The sequence below is a fragment of the Camelina sativa genome, chromosome 10 (assembly GCF_000633955.1).
Source record: "Camelina sativa cultivar DH55 chromosome 10, Cs, whole genome shotgun sequence".
NCBI lineage: Eukaryota > Viridiplantae > Streptophyta > Magnoliopsida > Brassicales > Brassicaceae > Camelina > Camelina sativa.
Window position 1 is genome coordinate 9,091,718 of NC_025694.1, and position 14,060 is coordinate 9,105,777.

The 14,060-nt window shown below is 37.5% G+C and overlaps 5 protein-coding genes across 6 annotated transcripts in view; 3 read left to right on the forward strand and 2 right to left on the reverse strand.

The window, feature by feature from the left end:
- On the forward strand, positions 210 to 1,737 carry LOC104718076. The gene is made up of 5 exons (XM_010435751.1): positions 210 to 773; positions 853 to 964; positions 1,126 to 1,207; positions 1,293 to 1,344; positions 1,451 to 1,737. Exons 1-5 carry the CDS (start codon positions 252 to 254, stop codon positions 1,601 to 1,603), a joined length of 921 nt encoding a protein of 306 aa, XP_010434053.1. The 5' UTR covers positions 210 to 251; the 3' UTR covers positions 1,604 to 1,737.
- Positions 1,682 to 4,146, reverse strand: LOC104718075. Its single transcript, XM_010435750.1, has 6 exons — positions 3,521 to 4,146; positions 3,094 to 3,205; positions 2,805 to 2,976; positions 2,507 to 2,715; positions 2,114 to 2,276; positions 1,682 to 2,020 (listed from the first exon to the last, which is right to left on the reverse strand). The coding sequence occupies exons 1-5, from the start codon at positions 4,063 to 4,065 to the stop codon at positions 2,154 to 2,156; spliced, it is 1,161 nt and encodes a 386-aa protein (XP_010434052.1). The 5' UTR covers positions 4,066 to 4,146; the 3' UTR covers positions 1,682 to 2,020; positions 2,114 to 2,153.
- Positions 4,681 to 8,122, forward strand: LOC104718078 (U4/U6.U5 tri-snRNP-associated protein 2-like). 2 transcript variants are annotated; one of them, XM_010435752.2, is made up of 9 exons: positions 4,681 to 5,257; positions 5,362 to 5,606; positions 5,903 to 5,987; positions 6,085 to 6,270; positions 6,409 to 6,576; positions 6,671 to 6,808; positions 7,161 to 7,332; positions 7,417 to 7,591; positions 7,775 to 8,122. In XM_010435752.2, exons 1-9 carry the CDS (start codon positions 4,922 to 4,924, stop codon positions 7,869 to 7,871), a joined length of 1,602 nt encoding a protein of 533 aa, XP_010434054.1. In that variant the 5' UTR covers positions 4,681 to 4,921; the 3' UTR covers positions 7,872 to 8,122. The 2 variants fall into 2 exon arrangements, with proteins under 2 accessions (XP_010434054.1, XP_019086025.1); XM_019230480.1 differs by lacking the exon at positions 4,681 to 5,257 and having other exon boundaries at positions 5,865 to 5,987.
- On the forward strand, positions 8,819 to 11,996 carry LOC104718079 (phosphatidate cytidylyltransferase 2-like). Its single transcript, XM_010435753.1, has 12 exons — positions 8,819 to 8,963; positions 9,385 to 9,490; positions 9,643 to 9,896; positions 10,061 to 10,212; positions 10,327 to 10,468; positions 10,600 to 10,756; positions 10,838 to 10,885; positions 10,985 to 11,071; positions 11,157 to 11,285; positions 11,368 to 11,424; positions 11,534 to 11,617; positions 11,697 to 11,996. The coding sequence occupies exons 2-12, from the start codon at positions 9,422 to 9,424 to the stop codon at positions 11,781 to 11,783; spliced, it is 1,266 nt and encodes a 421-aa protein (XP_010434055.1). The 5' UTR covers positions 8,819 to 8,963; positions 9,385 to 9,421; the 3' UTR covers positions 11,784 to 11,996.
- Positions 12,179 to 14,060, reverse strand: part of LOC104718080 (alkaline ceramidase 3) — a 2,455-nt gene continuing 573 nt past the window's right edge. The window contains exons 2-3 of the mRNA XM_010435754.2: positions 13,088 to 13,396; positions 12,179 to 12,978 (exon numbers count right to left, since the gene is read on the reverse strand). Of these exons, the coding sequence (XP_010434056.1) occupies positions 12,465 to 12,978; positions 13,088 to 13,341 (768 nt within the window). The 5' untranslated portion in view covers positions 13,342 to 13,396 and the 3' untranslated portion in view covers positions 12,179 to 12,464. The remainder of the gene's footprint in view (positions 12,979 to 13,087; positions 13,397 to 14,060) is intronic.

Genomic DNA, 14,060 nt, shown 5'->3' on the forward strand with positions numbered 1-14,060 from the left:
GCCAGGTTGAAGAAATCGAATCCGATGAAGCATTAACCCTTTAAGATGGACAAAAAATATTCTAATCTTTCAAATTTGATAATTTGTTGCATTCTTTATTATCACTTTGCTTTGTCCAAAAACATTCATTGATTCCTTTCTTCCATACTTTGCTTATTTTACATAAATGAAATCTTTCATATTCACAAAACTTTTTATAAAGTATTATTGTAAGCTTATGTAATCAGCAAAACCAATCCAATTTACAAGCAATGGCAGCATCATATATCTCTATGACACAAACTGTGGTTTCTTCTAAACTCTGTTCAAAGATAAATAGCTTTAGCTCATGCTCAGTTTACACCAAGAATTCTCACTTTTTATCAACAACTCACAAGGATTCTATCAATCTGTTTTTTCATCTTGATCGATCACACCAAAATCGAAGCACTTTGAAGCATTACACAAGGGTAAGAAAATTAGAATCAGAATGGGAAGAAAACAAAGATGAAGAGAACGAAGATAAAGAGAAATCAGATTGGGAAGAGAACAAAGATGAAGAGAAGGACGTCAAGAAGGAAGACCATCGGGTGGAGGAGACAGTTCTAAAACTATACAACAATATCAAGGACCGAAACATCAAGGAGGAAGGCTCTCGGGCGGAAGAGACAGTTCTAAAACTATACACCGATATCAAGGACCGAAACATCGACGGGATTTCAGAAGTTATTGCAGATGAATGCCAATGCTTTTCCAATGTTTTATCTAAGTATCGACTCTTACAAGGCAAGAAGGTAAGTATGTTTGACTGGTAATATTGGTACCTTAATAAGCTTTTCTTTTATAAAAGGTATTATGGTCTTTTAAATACAGCAAGTTATGGCTTTCTTCTACTGGTTGATCATGGAGCTGGGGAAAGATATCAAGATTATTGTTAGACCAACGTCCAAAGATGGCATGACCGTTGGTGTCCAATGGCAATTCGGTTAGTCTCCTCGTCCCAAAATCCTAATCCCGTTTAACTGATATGTGAAACCTTAAATGCAAATGCAGACCCATCCTATTCGGCTCACTAGACCATGATTTTACATTGACCAAATCCGACTGAAATGATTGTTCTCACAACAGTTTACCTGTACTGCGCAGAATGTGAGAAGTCACACATCCAATTGGGAAAAGGGTTCAGTTTCCACAGTTGCCATATGTACCAGGGAAAGCTGTTGATAAAGTCAGTAATCATTCCCGTCTAATCTCAGTTTTCATACCGATTATAAACCGTGATAATGACCATCGTTTAAACCAAAACAATGCAGGAATGTAGAGATGTTCATGGAGCCAATCTTTCACGTAGAGCCTCTAAGACTAGTGAGCCTAAAACTTATAATTAATCGCTCTCTCTCGCATCATTTTCATTTAGATTTATGTGAGTCACTTACTAATTGTGGTTTATCATTTTTCTTCTGACGCACAGAGAACTATGGCGTTTGCAGTTAGCTTAGCTGAGAAGATAGTCACTTTCTTGAGAACAGCAGAAAACACAAGGAGACAGGCAATGACATTCCTGCTACTTGCTCTTCTGCTGCTTGCTGCAGCCGCTTTCTACTTCACACGACTGAGACTCTGATATAAACACAGCAAATAACATGGACGGTAGCAGGAAATAAAACCACAAAAAAATAAGACCTTTTCTATGAGTAAGGACTAACGATGCAAATATTTCCAACTGGGAAAACATAGTTAAACACATGAGTTTTTTTTTTTTTTCCCTAAGACATTCATGGGGGAATGGCGTTAAATACAAAACATCTGCGCCATTTCCCCTTACACTAGAGTTTCAGTAATAGAAAATCACAGATTTCCTAAATACTGTAAAATATTACATACAATATCAAACCTAACCATGTTGATACACAACCAACTAAAACAAAGAACCCAACGGAAGATGCAAAATAGCATTAAAGGAAGTTAAAAGTGAAAAGGTTCTTTTCTTCCCTATCAGAGTTCTACACCCAGGAGTCATAAGTAGGTTCCCTAGATACACCTGCAAGAGAAGTTGTGATACAGAAGTCAGTTGCCGTTCTTGGACAATGCTGATATGTAAATATAATAATCTGGGAAATAAAAATCCACTTACACTAGTAGTTCCTAGTTTAATTAAGTCAGACCAGAAGGTATCACGACTGCTTGTACATGTGGCGCCTCAGCATCTCATTTATCCCCACAGCTGAAATGCTGTCACATCCAAGAAGATCACGGAGCTTTTCATCACACTGAATGGCCATTGGATTTACTGGGTCCTGCAAAAGAATCAAGCAGAATAAACAATTCTTAGTTTTCTTGTTTATGGCCACTTAAAAAGCTCTTACAAATATGGCAAATGTGAAAACTTATACTGTACATTAATATTATAGAGTAATCAATTCCACATAACAAGCATTTGTAGCAGCAAAGTGGAAACTTTTGGAAAGCAATAAAGGAGCAACCGGAGTATTTTAACCCTCATAAGGATCTTCAGTAAAATCCTCACCTCTAAATTGTTGAGTTTGATGTATTCCCAAACACGGCGAATGATCTCTTCGTCTGTCATCTCCGTCTCACCAGTGCCAAAGAACTTAGAAAGTGACTCAGATAATGTAATAGTTGAGCTAACAGGAGCTGAACTAACAGGTGTTAGCTCTGGGGTCTCAGTCTTTGTCTCCACCTCAGCTTTTGCCCGTTTTGCTTGACCAGAGTCCTCTGCCAAAAGTGATTTCAAACAGTCAGTAACATTGAACTAACCAAGAACACTTGAGAATTCAGCAAAAACGCTTGTAATGAACAATTACTTGATGGATCAAGCGGGAGAATATGCTTAGCAAGCAACTTATTCATTTTGAACATGTCAGTGCAGTCAGTCTCAAAAACCACACGCAATGCATCATCACAGATGATCTTCCTCTTGTTACTCGGGTCTTGGAGGTTGTTCTTCCTTATATAAGCCCACAATTGCCTCACAATCTGAAACCAAAAAGACAAATATTGCAAACATATAATAAAAACAACAACCCAATAGCTTAATACATAATTGAAATGACACATTGACATAAACGTAAAAGGAAGACAGTGACAACAAACCTCAGTTCTGGGAAGAGCAGGTTCACCAACAACGACTTGAAGTTCTGGAGAAACCCTACAGACTTTGTTTAGCCCTCCAGGACCACCCTTTCTTTTAGTTCCAGCTGGAGCACTGCAACGGACAACATTGAGGAAAAGTTCACAACCCCCAACATTGATATATCGGTGAATAAGACAGAATTAAATGAGAAAAAGCTTCAATCTTGTGCCAAGCATTAAGAAAACAACCATTACATTAGAACGATGTGTGTATCAAACTTGGGCATGTAAACCTAAAAACCCAATAAAGGAACAAAATTGACCTAAGATTTAGACATTCCTAAAAAGGAAAACCATGTTTATCAATAAAAGTAACAAAAGCCCTAAACTACGAACATTTTGAACCTCAGATTAACGAAATCAAACCCTAGAAAGAAAAAAAACGGACCTTTCTTTTGGAGAAGCATTAGCGCCTGGTGAAAGCAGCACAGAGGATTGTTGTTGTCGCGGAGACTGCTGCTGATGCTGCGGCTGCATAAAAGCCGGATAGGGCTGCCGGAAATTTAGGTCATAAGAGTGATAAGGAGGCTGAAGCGCGAAATGTGGAGGATACTGCTGGGCTTGAGAAACAGAGAATTGAGACGGATGCTGAAGCGTGAAATGCCCTTTCGCCACCACCGGAACATTAACACCGGAGTGCACATTCTGATGCTGATGCTGATGATGAAGATGCTGTGAAGACGACGGCGGCGGAGGAGGAGGCTGAGATTGTACGACTGAAGCGGATGCGGAAGCGGCTGAAGGGTTATGATTATGGTGAGAACGGAGGAGGATATTGATCTGATCTCTGATAAAAGTCGTCTTCTCCGTAAGGTCTAACCCTAACTTAGCTTCAAGCTGCTGAACAACACTGCTTAACGATGTGAGGGAGCTTGGCTCGGATTGCCTTAGCAAAGTCTCGACTCCTTTCGCTAGATCCTGGTCCGACACCATTGAAACCGATTCAGAAAACAAAAAAATTTCAAAGCTTTTTTCTTTTTTTTTTTTATAAATATACCCCACAAGAAAAAAAAAAAAAAACTCTCTGTTTCTTTCTCTCTCTTATCCTCTTCCTTTAGTTTGCTTCTTCTCTTTCTCTCTCTCTCTTGTCTCTTTCTCTCTCTTCTTCGTCTCTGTCTGTCTCTCTCTTTATAAATTTGAAGAGAATGACGAATATGCCCTTTAGGGTTGGTTAGATTTATCCGATCGATGACAAATGTCGATGTTACCCTCATGAGTCATGCTATCTTTGGTTTATAGGTGGAGGGTGTTGTCGTCTTCTACCTAGTCTGTTCGCTTTTTACTTCTTCGCCAGCTGGATTGACTGTATGTACAATGTCGAAAATATCCTTGTAGATATTGACGCGTTTACTGTTGTATGTTTTCGAGATGATTGAGGGTATTAATGGAAATTTCATCAGTGAATTAGAACGTGAATGAGTTACGCATACTGACAAAAATATTATAATGGGAAAAACCTCCATTTTCCATTATGTGTGTAAATTGCTACTGGGCTTAAACAATACGGCCCAATAAGAAATGTTCCCGGCCTTAGAAGCGAGTGAATGAATCTGCTTGCTTGAGTCGGCTCTTTGAAGGTTTTTAGGTTGTAACGAGAGAGATTTTCGAATTTTCTCGGGAAAATTGGGTAGGAGAGATTTGTTATAGTAGATTCTGCTGATTTGAAGTATCTAGGGCGTTTAATTTTTGAAGAATCGGTGTAATTTTTTTTTGTCTGGTTGAGGGATCTTCGTGAATCGCTGGGATTTTGTGGAGTTCTAGGGTTTTTTTGAAGCAAGTTGTTGTGAGGATGAAAAGTGAGAGAGAAGTTAAGAATGGTGTTACTGAGGAAGAGAGAGAGGTGAAGAGGAAGAGGTCTGATTCGCCACCTCCACCACTGGGTTTTAATAACCCTCTTTTGCCGTTGGCTAATGCTTACGCTGACGACGATGAGGATGCGGAGAACGAGCAGAAGAAGAAATCTCAAACTCGTGGAGTTGTGAAAGGAGAAGGGAACGGTAACAAAGCTCAAGAAGAGGAAGTCGATGACGACGAAGATGATAATGCCTTTAAGGGGAGACGAAAGCAATCACGCCAAGTTGAAGTTCGTCGTGACTGTCCTTATCTTGATACTGTTAATCGTCAGGTAAATGATCATTTCAGTAAACCGATTTCTTGATTTCTAAATCTTTGATTGATGTTTTGGGATGAGTATCTGAAATCCTATTTCTTTATGTTGGATTTTCTCAGGTGTTGGATTTTGATTTCGAGAGGTTTTGTTCTGTGTCCTTGTCAAATTTGAATGTGTATGCTTGTCTCGTCTGCGGTAAGTATTTCCAAGGAAGGAGCCAGAAGTCTCATGCTTATACGCATAGTCTGGAAGCAGACCACCATGTTTACATCAATCTTCTGACGGAGAAGGTTTACTGTCTTCCTGATAGTTACGAGATCAATGACCCTTCTTTGGATGACATTCGCCATGTTTTAAATCCAAGGTATATTAGAGATCTTTTCACTACTACTTCCTTACTGTATTGTATTTGTGTGCAATCGTTATTCTTCAAACTGTATCTAACTCCATATTGATTTGTGAACATGTGTGGCTTAGCACGTAGTTGACAACAAAAGTATTGTTTTCATTAATATCTCAATCAGTTTCTTCTTGCTAGTTGTCTGTATCATCTCTACATGTATTTTTTGTGATAACTTGAACCTATAACTATTCTTTCATGCTTTTCAAATTGTTTTTTCAGTTCCTTTTTATGAAGGCTTCGGTGCTATCCATTTACAGGTTTAGTAGGGCTCAAGTAGAAGAGCTCGACAAGAATAGGCAGTGGTCTAGGGCTCTTGATGGCTCTGACTATCTTCCGGGAATGGTAATCTTCTCTCTCTCTCTCTCTCTCTCTCTCTCTCTCTGGCTCAGTTTTGAGTATGTTTGTTTCCTAACTGGACTTCAATCTTGTAAATGTATAGGTGGGATTGAACAACATACAAAAGACGGAGTTTGTGAATGTTACAATCCAATCGTTGATGAGAGTTACTCCTTTAAGGAACTTCTTCCTCATTCCTGAGAATTATCAGCATTGCAAGTCTCCTCTTGTTCACCGTTTTGGAGAACTCACTCGGAAGATTTGGCATGCTCGGAACTTTAAAGGACAGGTCTGACTCAATTTATGCATCACTTTTTTAGTTCTTGCCATGGCCCCTCCGCGATTCAAGTTTTCCTTTTTCGTTATAAACTGACTTTTAGGTTTGTCTTGTGAGCACCTCGCTAATTTAAGTCACCATGTGTAATAGGTGAGTCCACATGAATTCTTGCAAGCTGTCATGAAGGCCAGCAAAAAACGGTTTAGGATAGGCCAACAGTCAGATCCTGTTGAGTTTATGTCGTGGCTCCTCAACACTTTGCACGTGGATCTTAGGCCTTCAAAGGACGCCAGCAGTATCATCCACCAGTGCTTCCAGGTATGTGTCTGTCCTTTGACATTTCAACTTAATGACGTTTGACATAATTGCTTCCAAAAGGCTGCATGTTGATGTAACCTGCCAACTATTACAGGGTGAGTTGGAGGTTGTGAAAGAGTATCAAGGTAATGAAAACAAAGAAACCTCCAGGATGCCTTTTCTGATGCTTGGGCTAGATTTGCCACCGCCTCCTCTTTTCAAAGATGTCATGGAGAAAAACATAATTCCGCAGGTATACATCTCTTGTCTTAGATTTTGCAGTTATGGCTTGTATAAAGCTTAGAAAGCATGTTATTATGTCCCATATACAAAGTGCATTCCAGAAAGGGGAACATTATTATGAATTAGCCAATTAGCTATGTGAAGTGCTATGCTAGAAAACTATTAATTCTCAACATAATACATAATAATGTCCCATTCTGCTGAAAATGGCTTTTTAACTGTCCTTGTGTAAATTGTCTTTTTGTCCATTTTATGACTTAGGAAGGGAAGAATTCTCTGAGTCCTTTCTGGTTTAGGCCTAGAGTAGCCATTAGTTTGTAAAGTGAGATAGTAGAAGCTAATTTCTTTGATGTTTGGGTCAGGTTGCTCTATTCGATTTATTGAAGAAGTTTGATGGAGAAACTGTGACAGAGGTGGTTCGCCCAAAGCTAGCCAGAATGAGATATCGTGTAACCAGATCGCCTCCTTACTTGATGTTCCATATGGTTCGGTTCAAGAAGAATAACTTTTTCAAGGAGAAGAACCCTACCCTTGGTAAGTCTCAATTTGGACCTTGTGTGATATTGTTTTACAAACTAATGCCTGGTTAATTTGACCCAATTTTTATAAATGCCACAGTTAACTTCCCAGTGAAGGACATGGAGCTGAGGGATTACATACCATCATTGCCTACAGCCCCTGAAGGCGAGAAGGTGTGTTCAAAGTATAATCTAATCGCTAACATTGTACATGATGGTAAGCCTGAGGATGGGTACTTCAGAGTCTTTGTGCAGAGGAAGTCACAAGAACTATGGTAAGCTCTCTCGTCTCATTCGTTAACATCTATAGAGATTTGTTATTTTCTTATAACTTCCTTGAAATGACCTTTATTTTAGCATATCACAGTTGGAACACATAGTGACAGGTTTATGGTAGTAGCTAGATCTGTGGATGAAACTGACATAAAAAAACATTTGCGGGATAATGTCCATTTCAGGTACGAGATGCAGGATTTGCATGTTGCAGAGACACTTTCCCAAATGGTAGAACTATCGGAAGCATACATGCAGATATATGAGCAGCAGGAGAAATAGAGCACTGGAAACCAACTCATTCACTTTAAGACTAAGCTTCCATAGATTCTTGGATTGAAGACTGAGATTAGAGACTTGTATCTCAGCTTTTTTTTTTTGGATGGAAAAATCTTGAACCTCTTTAATTCTGTTATTTGCAACAGTCAAAAGGCTAAGAGAACTTGTAGTAGCTATTTGGAAATATCATATTGAAAAAAACCCAGAGAAAAACAAAACACATTGTTGAGAAAAAGAAAAGGGGTTTCCATCTCTTAGTTATCATCACATCTTAATTAGGCCCTGCTATAATATAATCTAACATCATATTAACAAGTGTTATGGAGATTAATTCTTTCTCGTTATGCTAATCTAGTTTTATCCAAGACAAAAGATACATATGATCTTGATGTTATGCTACTAAAGAAGAGTTCTTGTCCTAGTTTTTTTTTTAATGTAGGAAAGCATTTGCCAGTATTGTGAAGAAGATAGCAGATGTTCACAAGAACTTTGGATCCCAAAACTGCGCGTCCTTTTGAAACGGAAACGAGTCTCTGTAGTTTATCTGCTGTAGTCTCTCTGTAGGACACGAGAAACAAAAAAATAAAAATAAAGGATGATTTTGTTTTAATAATCCGCCTAAGTTTAACGCTTCTTGTTTGTAAAAAATGTGTGCTTAAAATAAATTTTTAAAAAGAGAAGAATCTTTAGTTTAAAGAAATAAGAAAAGAATCTGATTCATTATTTTTCCTCTTTTGGTTTAAACAAAATATATATTTTACAATTTATTCGAAAATACTAATTCGCTAATTTATTATGACTGGTTCTGAATTATCAAAATTTTATTAATTTCTACTGATAAACCAACGATATAATCGTAAAAAAAGAGTTCGTATTTTCGTAATATTCTAAATCTTACTTTTTTATTATTTTTATAATTATCACACCAGGTTCTAGAGAAGAGTATTAATTTGTCGCCTCTTTAAGAATCAAAAATCAGAAAAAAAAAAAAAAAAAGGATTCGGGAAATAAGGGAATCCATTTCGTCTTCTACCTCATTGCTTCAAGTCCGTTTTCTCTTGCTTCATCTTCACACACTCTCTCTCGCACAGACTGGTAAAATAGTAACTGAGCCTGTTTTCAATATTTCGGATTTTGTTTCCAATTTTTTGCATCCTTCTGTTGTGATTTTTTGCTCATAGATGATATGTCTGGTTGCTCGTTTGATTGTAAATTGAATACATTTAGAGATGAGAGCTTTTGAGTATCTGTGATAAGGTTCATGTCATTAGATTAAATTTCAGATGATGAGTTTCTCTTTTTATATGCAAATTGATTTCTTCAAATTAGTATGTATGTAGTTTCCATATTAGTAATCTGGAAGGATATATATATATATATATATATATATATATATATCATCAGGATGAGAGTCGTTTAAAAAAGTCTTTTCTCTCAGTTTCTATTCCATCCCTTAGATTTGTAATTTTATATGTTTTAGACTATGGTGTGATGATGTACAACCTAATTGTCACAGGTAGTCTATTGTTTTTCTTTTGGAAACTCAAGGCAAAATGCACAAGGGAATTGCTGCTGGTGATGCACCTAATACTCGTGTTCGGCATCGGAAGCGAAACAGTGATGTACGTTTGCTCTTTATACACTGCCTTCTCTATAGGCATATTCAAATTGTTCTTGGTTTAGTTAAGTTGCTTTTCTTGTGTGTATTTATCGTTATTGCTTCAATATGTAACTATTTTGGTTGGGAATTCGAACCAACTTTTCTGGCTTTTAGGTTGGTGCAGGGGCAGGCAAATCAAATGGAAGCCATTTACTTGTCAATGACACTAGCAAATACAAATCTTTTCTCGTTCGAGCTTACTCCACTCTCTGGATGATTGGTGGTTTCGCTCTTATTGTTTACCTTGGTCATCTCTACATTACAGCCATGGTGGTTGTTATCCAGATTTTCATGGCGAGAGAACTTTTCAATTTGTTGAGAAAAACTCATGAAGATAAACAGCTCCCTGGATTTAGATTACTGAATTGGTAACTCACACTTCCCCCTCAACCTTTCGAGTTTCTTTATCTTTTTCTTTTATGTGGAATGATGCTGGAAATGGATTGAAGAAGAATAAGCTGGTATTTTTAGTACTTTTTAGATTTGTTGAAACGATTTTGCATTTGAAATTTTAGGTGTATGTATTATGCAGGCACTTCTTTTTCACAGCTATGCTCTTTGTATATGGTCGAATACTTAGTCAACGGCTAGTCAATACTGTGACTCCAGACAAAGTCCTATATCGACTGGTCACCAGCCTCATCAAATACCACATGGCAATCTGTTACTCCTTGTATCTTTCCGGTTAGTTGTTTTATGACCTTTTGGGGTTTACTTATTTACTGTGAGGAACACTGACTTTGATCCACTGCTTTTGCTTAACATTGTCTCTCCTTTTCTATGCTTTTGAATTTGTAGGCTTTGTTTGGTTTATTCTTACGCTGAAAAAGAAGATGTACAAATATCAGTTTAGCCAATATGCATGGACGCATATGATCTTAATTGTGGTGTTTACTCAGTCCTCATTCACCGTTGCCAACATCTTTGAAGGAATCATCTGGTAATCACAGAGTAGCTTATGACACCTGTACCTTTTGTTTACATTCCCCTGGCCTTTGTAAATGACCTGACCTGACTACATGTTTGTTTCGAGAATATATGGAATGTTATATGACCTGGTTGCTGGTGCAGGTTTCTACTTCCTGCATCACTTATCGTCATCAATGATATATTTGCATATATCTGTGGTTTCTTCTTTGGAAGAACACCGTTGATCAAGTTATCACCAAAGAAAACATGGGAGGGTTTCATTGGAGCTTCTGTTACCACAGTGATTTCTGCATTCCTGGTAAGCTTGTTTCATCCGCTAATAAGTATATGTTTTTAAATGAGTAGTGAATGGATTATATAATCTTGCTTATTTTGGCAGCTTGCAAATATAATGGGTCGTTTTCTGTGGCTGACATGTCCCCGAGAGGTATGTGGAAGTTTTTAGTCATGTCCTGCCTTCTTTTCCATACAAGAACAGTAGTAATAATTCAGTTACCATCATGTTATTGGGCGGAAATAAGTACAGGACCTATCAACAGGCTGGCTTCACTGTGACCCTGGTCCATTGTTCAAGCAAGAGACACATGCTTTACCAGGATGGATTTCTGATTTGGTAAAGGCTGAATTGAATTTTACAATACGAAACATTTAACTCGAGAAACATTTTTCGCTTCTAACAAGTTGCGTTTACTTTGCAGTTACCTTGGAAAGAAATTACTATATTTCCAGTTCAGTGGCATGCTCTATGTTTTGGATTGTTCGCTTCTATAATAGCGCCTTTTGGTGGCTTCTTTGCCAGTGGTTTTAAAAGAGCTTTCAAAATCAAGGTGGGTTCTCAGGTGGCATTTGATATATAACAGCAATATCTATGCAACAAAGATTCACCGTTAAATTTTCTCCTACATTCAGGACTTTGGTGATAGTATTCCAGGACATGGCGGAATCACAGATAGAATGGATTGTCAGGTATATATGGACGCATTGACTTCATTACATTCTCTTATTGCTTCCTTCAAATTCCTTCAACATCAGTATGATATTATATCTGATATGATATTTTTCTTGAGATTTTCAGATGGTGATGGCTGTTTTTGCATATATATATCATCAATCGTTTGTTGTACCTGAAGTCCTCTCTGTAGATAAGCTCTTAGACCAGGTAAGTTGACTTCAAATGAACCAACACAATACATTGAAGTTCTCTTTGTTTGGATTTTGATGATTTTTAATCATTGCAGATAATCACAAGCCTACCATTGGAGGAACAACAAGCTTTATTCATGAAGCTTGGCCAAATGTTGCAGGAAAAGCTTATTGAATCTTAGATCGTCACCACAACCCTTCATTGTACCATATTACCCTCTTGTGTTACCAAAAAGTTAGAAAACCATTGGATACGATAGAAAGAAAAAAAAAAGGAAGAAGTAGAATAATAAGTTTGGTTATGTTTCTCATTTTTGTGTTCCATCTTGGTTAAGCCTCTGTATATAGTCATTGACGCCTTTATGAAAGAAAAGAGCTTTGTTTTGTTCTTTGCACAGGGTGACTGCTAAAGCTTGAGTTAAGCAATCAGGTCTCAGTTTTGTCTTTACCTGATCTTAATTAAGTAAATAGTGCTTAAAACTAATACGATCATAAGAAGAATAGATTATTTCGAGTTGCAATCAAAATCAAGACCTTGAATCAAAGATTGAGACCTGATTAAGTTAACAGCAAGAGAAACAGAAGAAAACAACAAATTCATAGCTATGGTACAAAAGAGAAATTGCAGAAAAAAGAGCTTTCCAGCAAGTTAAAAATCAATTCTTCTTAAGATTGTTCCCAATAACTAATACAAAAGAGAAAGAAAAAAAGAAAGAAAAAAAAAATCTAGAACTCTGTATCTAAAGAGTTGCACTTCCAAAAAAATAAAATAAAACCGAGGTCGAGATCCTGACAAAACGATGAACAAAAACTATATTTATGATCTTTCTTCTTCTGGGCTTTTTATCCCCTTTTTCTTCTTCTCATTGTGTTTTCGGCTTCTCAATCTTGACGTAAGGAAGAACTCCCAGAAAGTATTTTACCTTTGGATTCCATCCACGTTGCTGAGCTCGACAGAACATCAAGAATGTGTTTGCACAGTAAGAGTTGAAACTCATGAACACATGCCATAGAGCATGACCCTGAGGATTCACAGGCCACTGAGATATCGTCTTGCAGAAGACACGGTCACAGATCCAGCAAATGCTTCCCACTAGGATCGTAGCAACGTACCATTTGGCAATCCTTTTGGCTGCAGTGTCCTCTGTGTGGATGTAGTACTTGTACATTCGAGGGATGCATAGAAGGCAAAGGATCACGTAGTGGACCTTGAAACCAATGCCAAACCTGAGGAAAGCATGGACTACAGCAAAGGCAGCACCGTAGAGGAAGAGAAAAGTGGGCATTGTGCTTCGGTAGTGCCAGTCTGGTGAGTAAAGGATGTACATGTAAAGAAGTATCTCCCACACCATTGGGGTCTCATCACTCTGTTGTTGCCTGATTGAAATTAAAAAAAAAAAAACAAGAATTATGATCCAATCTAACAACTACACAGAAGTCATAATGTATCAGTAAAAGTCAAGAGAGAAAGAATGAAGGTACTTACACGTGTTGCAAAGTGGCATGGTAGAGCATGCTGCCGATAGCAAGTATCATATTAGAGATGTGAAGAATGCTAAACCTCTTTTCAAACCGTTGCCTTAACGCATTGACAAGACCAATGAGAGCCAATAGGATTCCAGGGACATTGGATATGGTATTATAGAACTCAGCTATGTAGGACGAGTAGGCGTAGTTCATCTCACAACACTCTATAGTAGAAGTCACGGGACCCCAAAAGCTCGATATCCCATCAGCCATCTTCTATCCTCTCTCAGTAAGAATTATACTCCTCAGTAGTGAAAGCCTTTACACACTAGAGAACCAACAAAAAAAAAACCACAATGGCAAAAACAATCAAAAACAACAAAAAGCTACTGATTCATAAGATAATGCAAAAGAAAGAACAAGAATCACTGTGCTAATATAAGTTTATTTTACCATTCACCACACCAAAATTGTCTCTCAAGAGTCCAACAAAACTTGAAAAGGACAAGCCTAGAACACTTAACTTGCAGAAACAAGCAACATACCAAAAAAAGTATAAACTAATGATTAAACAAACCAGCACGCTAATAGTAGCACTCAGATAAGATTCCAAAACTTTTCCCACAATATGTAAACTACAGTCACACACACACACAAAGAGTGAATAATCACGACACAGGAAACATTAAAAAGCCAGCCCAAAACATAGTTACAACAATGTACAGGAATGATGAACACCATGTCAAACCTCACCAACAAAACTCAGAAACTAGAATTACTGGAAACACTTCAATTTCCGAATCTAAAAACAACGAATCTAGGTCACAGAAACTAGAATAATACATACAAATACTTGTTAAAGTCAAAACAAGGGAGATCCAAGAAAAACAGATCCACGACGTGAAAGATATGAAACAATTTTGATCCAAAAAACCCGATCCACATGAACAGCACCAAAGGGAACAAAAAAAAAAAAAAAAAAAAAAAAAAAA

Excerpts from the sequence above, each read along its gene's own strand:
- LOC104718075 (XM_010435750.1), bottom strand. The coding sequence starts at position 4,065 with ATGGTGTCGGACCAGGATCTAGCGAAAGGAGTCGAGACTTTGCTAAGG. Across the intron at positions 3,206-3,520 it reads AATGCTTCTCCAAAAGAAAG|TGCTCCAGCTGGAACTAAAA; the intron begins GTCCGTTTTTTT and ends TGTCCGTTGCAG. Across the intron at positions 2,977-3,093 it reads CTGCTCTTCCCAGAACTGAG|ATTGTGAGGCAATTGTGGGC; the intron begins GTTTGTTGTCAC and ends TTTTGGTTTCAG.
- LOC104718076 (XM_010435751.1), top strand. The coding sequence starts at position 252 with ATGGCAGCATCATATATCTCTATGACACAAACTGTGGTTTCTTCTAAA. Across the intron at positions 774-852 it reads GACTCTTACAAGGCAAGAAG|CAAGTTATGGCTTTCTTCTA; the intron begins GTAAGTATGTTT and ends TTTTAAATACAG. Across the intron at positions 1,208-1,292 it reads CAGGGAAAGCTGTTGATAAA|GAATGTAGAGATGTTCATGG; the intron begins GTCAGTAATCAT and ends AAAACAATGCAG.
- LOC104718078 (XM_010435752.2), top strand. The coding sequence starts at position 4,922 with ATGAAAAGTGAGAGAGAAGTTAAGAATGGTGTTACTGAGGAAGAGAGA. Across the intron at positions 5,607-5,902 it reads CGCCATGTTTTAAATCCAAG|GTTTAGTAGGGCTCAAGTAG; the intron begins GTATATTAGAGA and ends ATCCATTTACAG. Across the intron at positions 7,592-7,774 it reads AGGAAGTCACAAGAACTATG|GTACGAGATGCAGGATTTGC; the intron begins GTAAGCTCTCTC and ends TGTCCATTTCAG.
- LOC104718079 (XM_010435753.1), top strand. The coding sequence starts at position 9,422 with ATGCACAAGGGAATTGCTGCTGGTGATGCACCTAATACTCGTGTTCGG. Across the intron at positions 10,213-10,326 it reads TTACTCCTTGTATCTTTCCG|GCTTTGTTTGGTTTATTCTT; the intron begins GTTAGTTGTTTT and ends TTGAATTTGTAG. Across the intron at positions 10,757-10,837 it reads CAGTGATTTCTGCATTCCTG|CTTGCAAATATAATGGGTCG; the intron begins GTAAGCTTGTTT and ends TTATTTTGGCAG.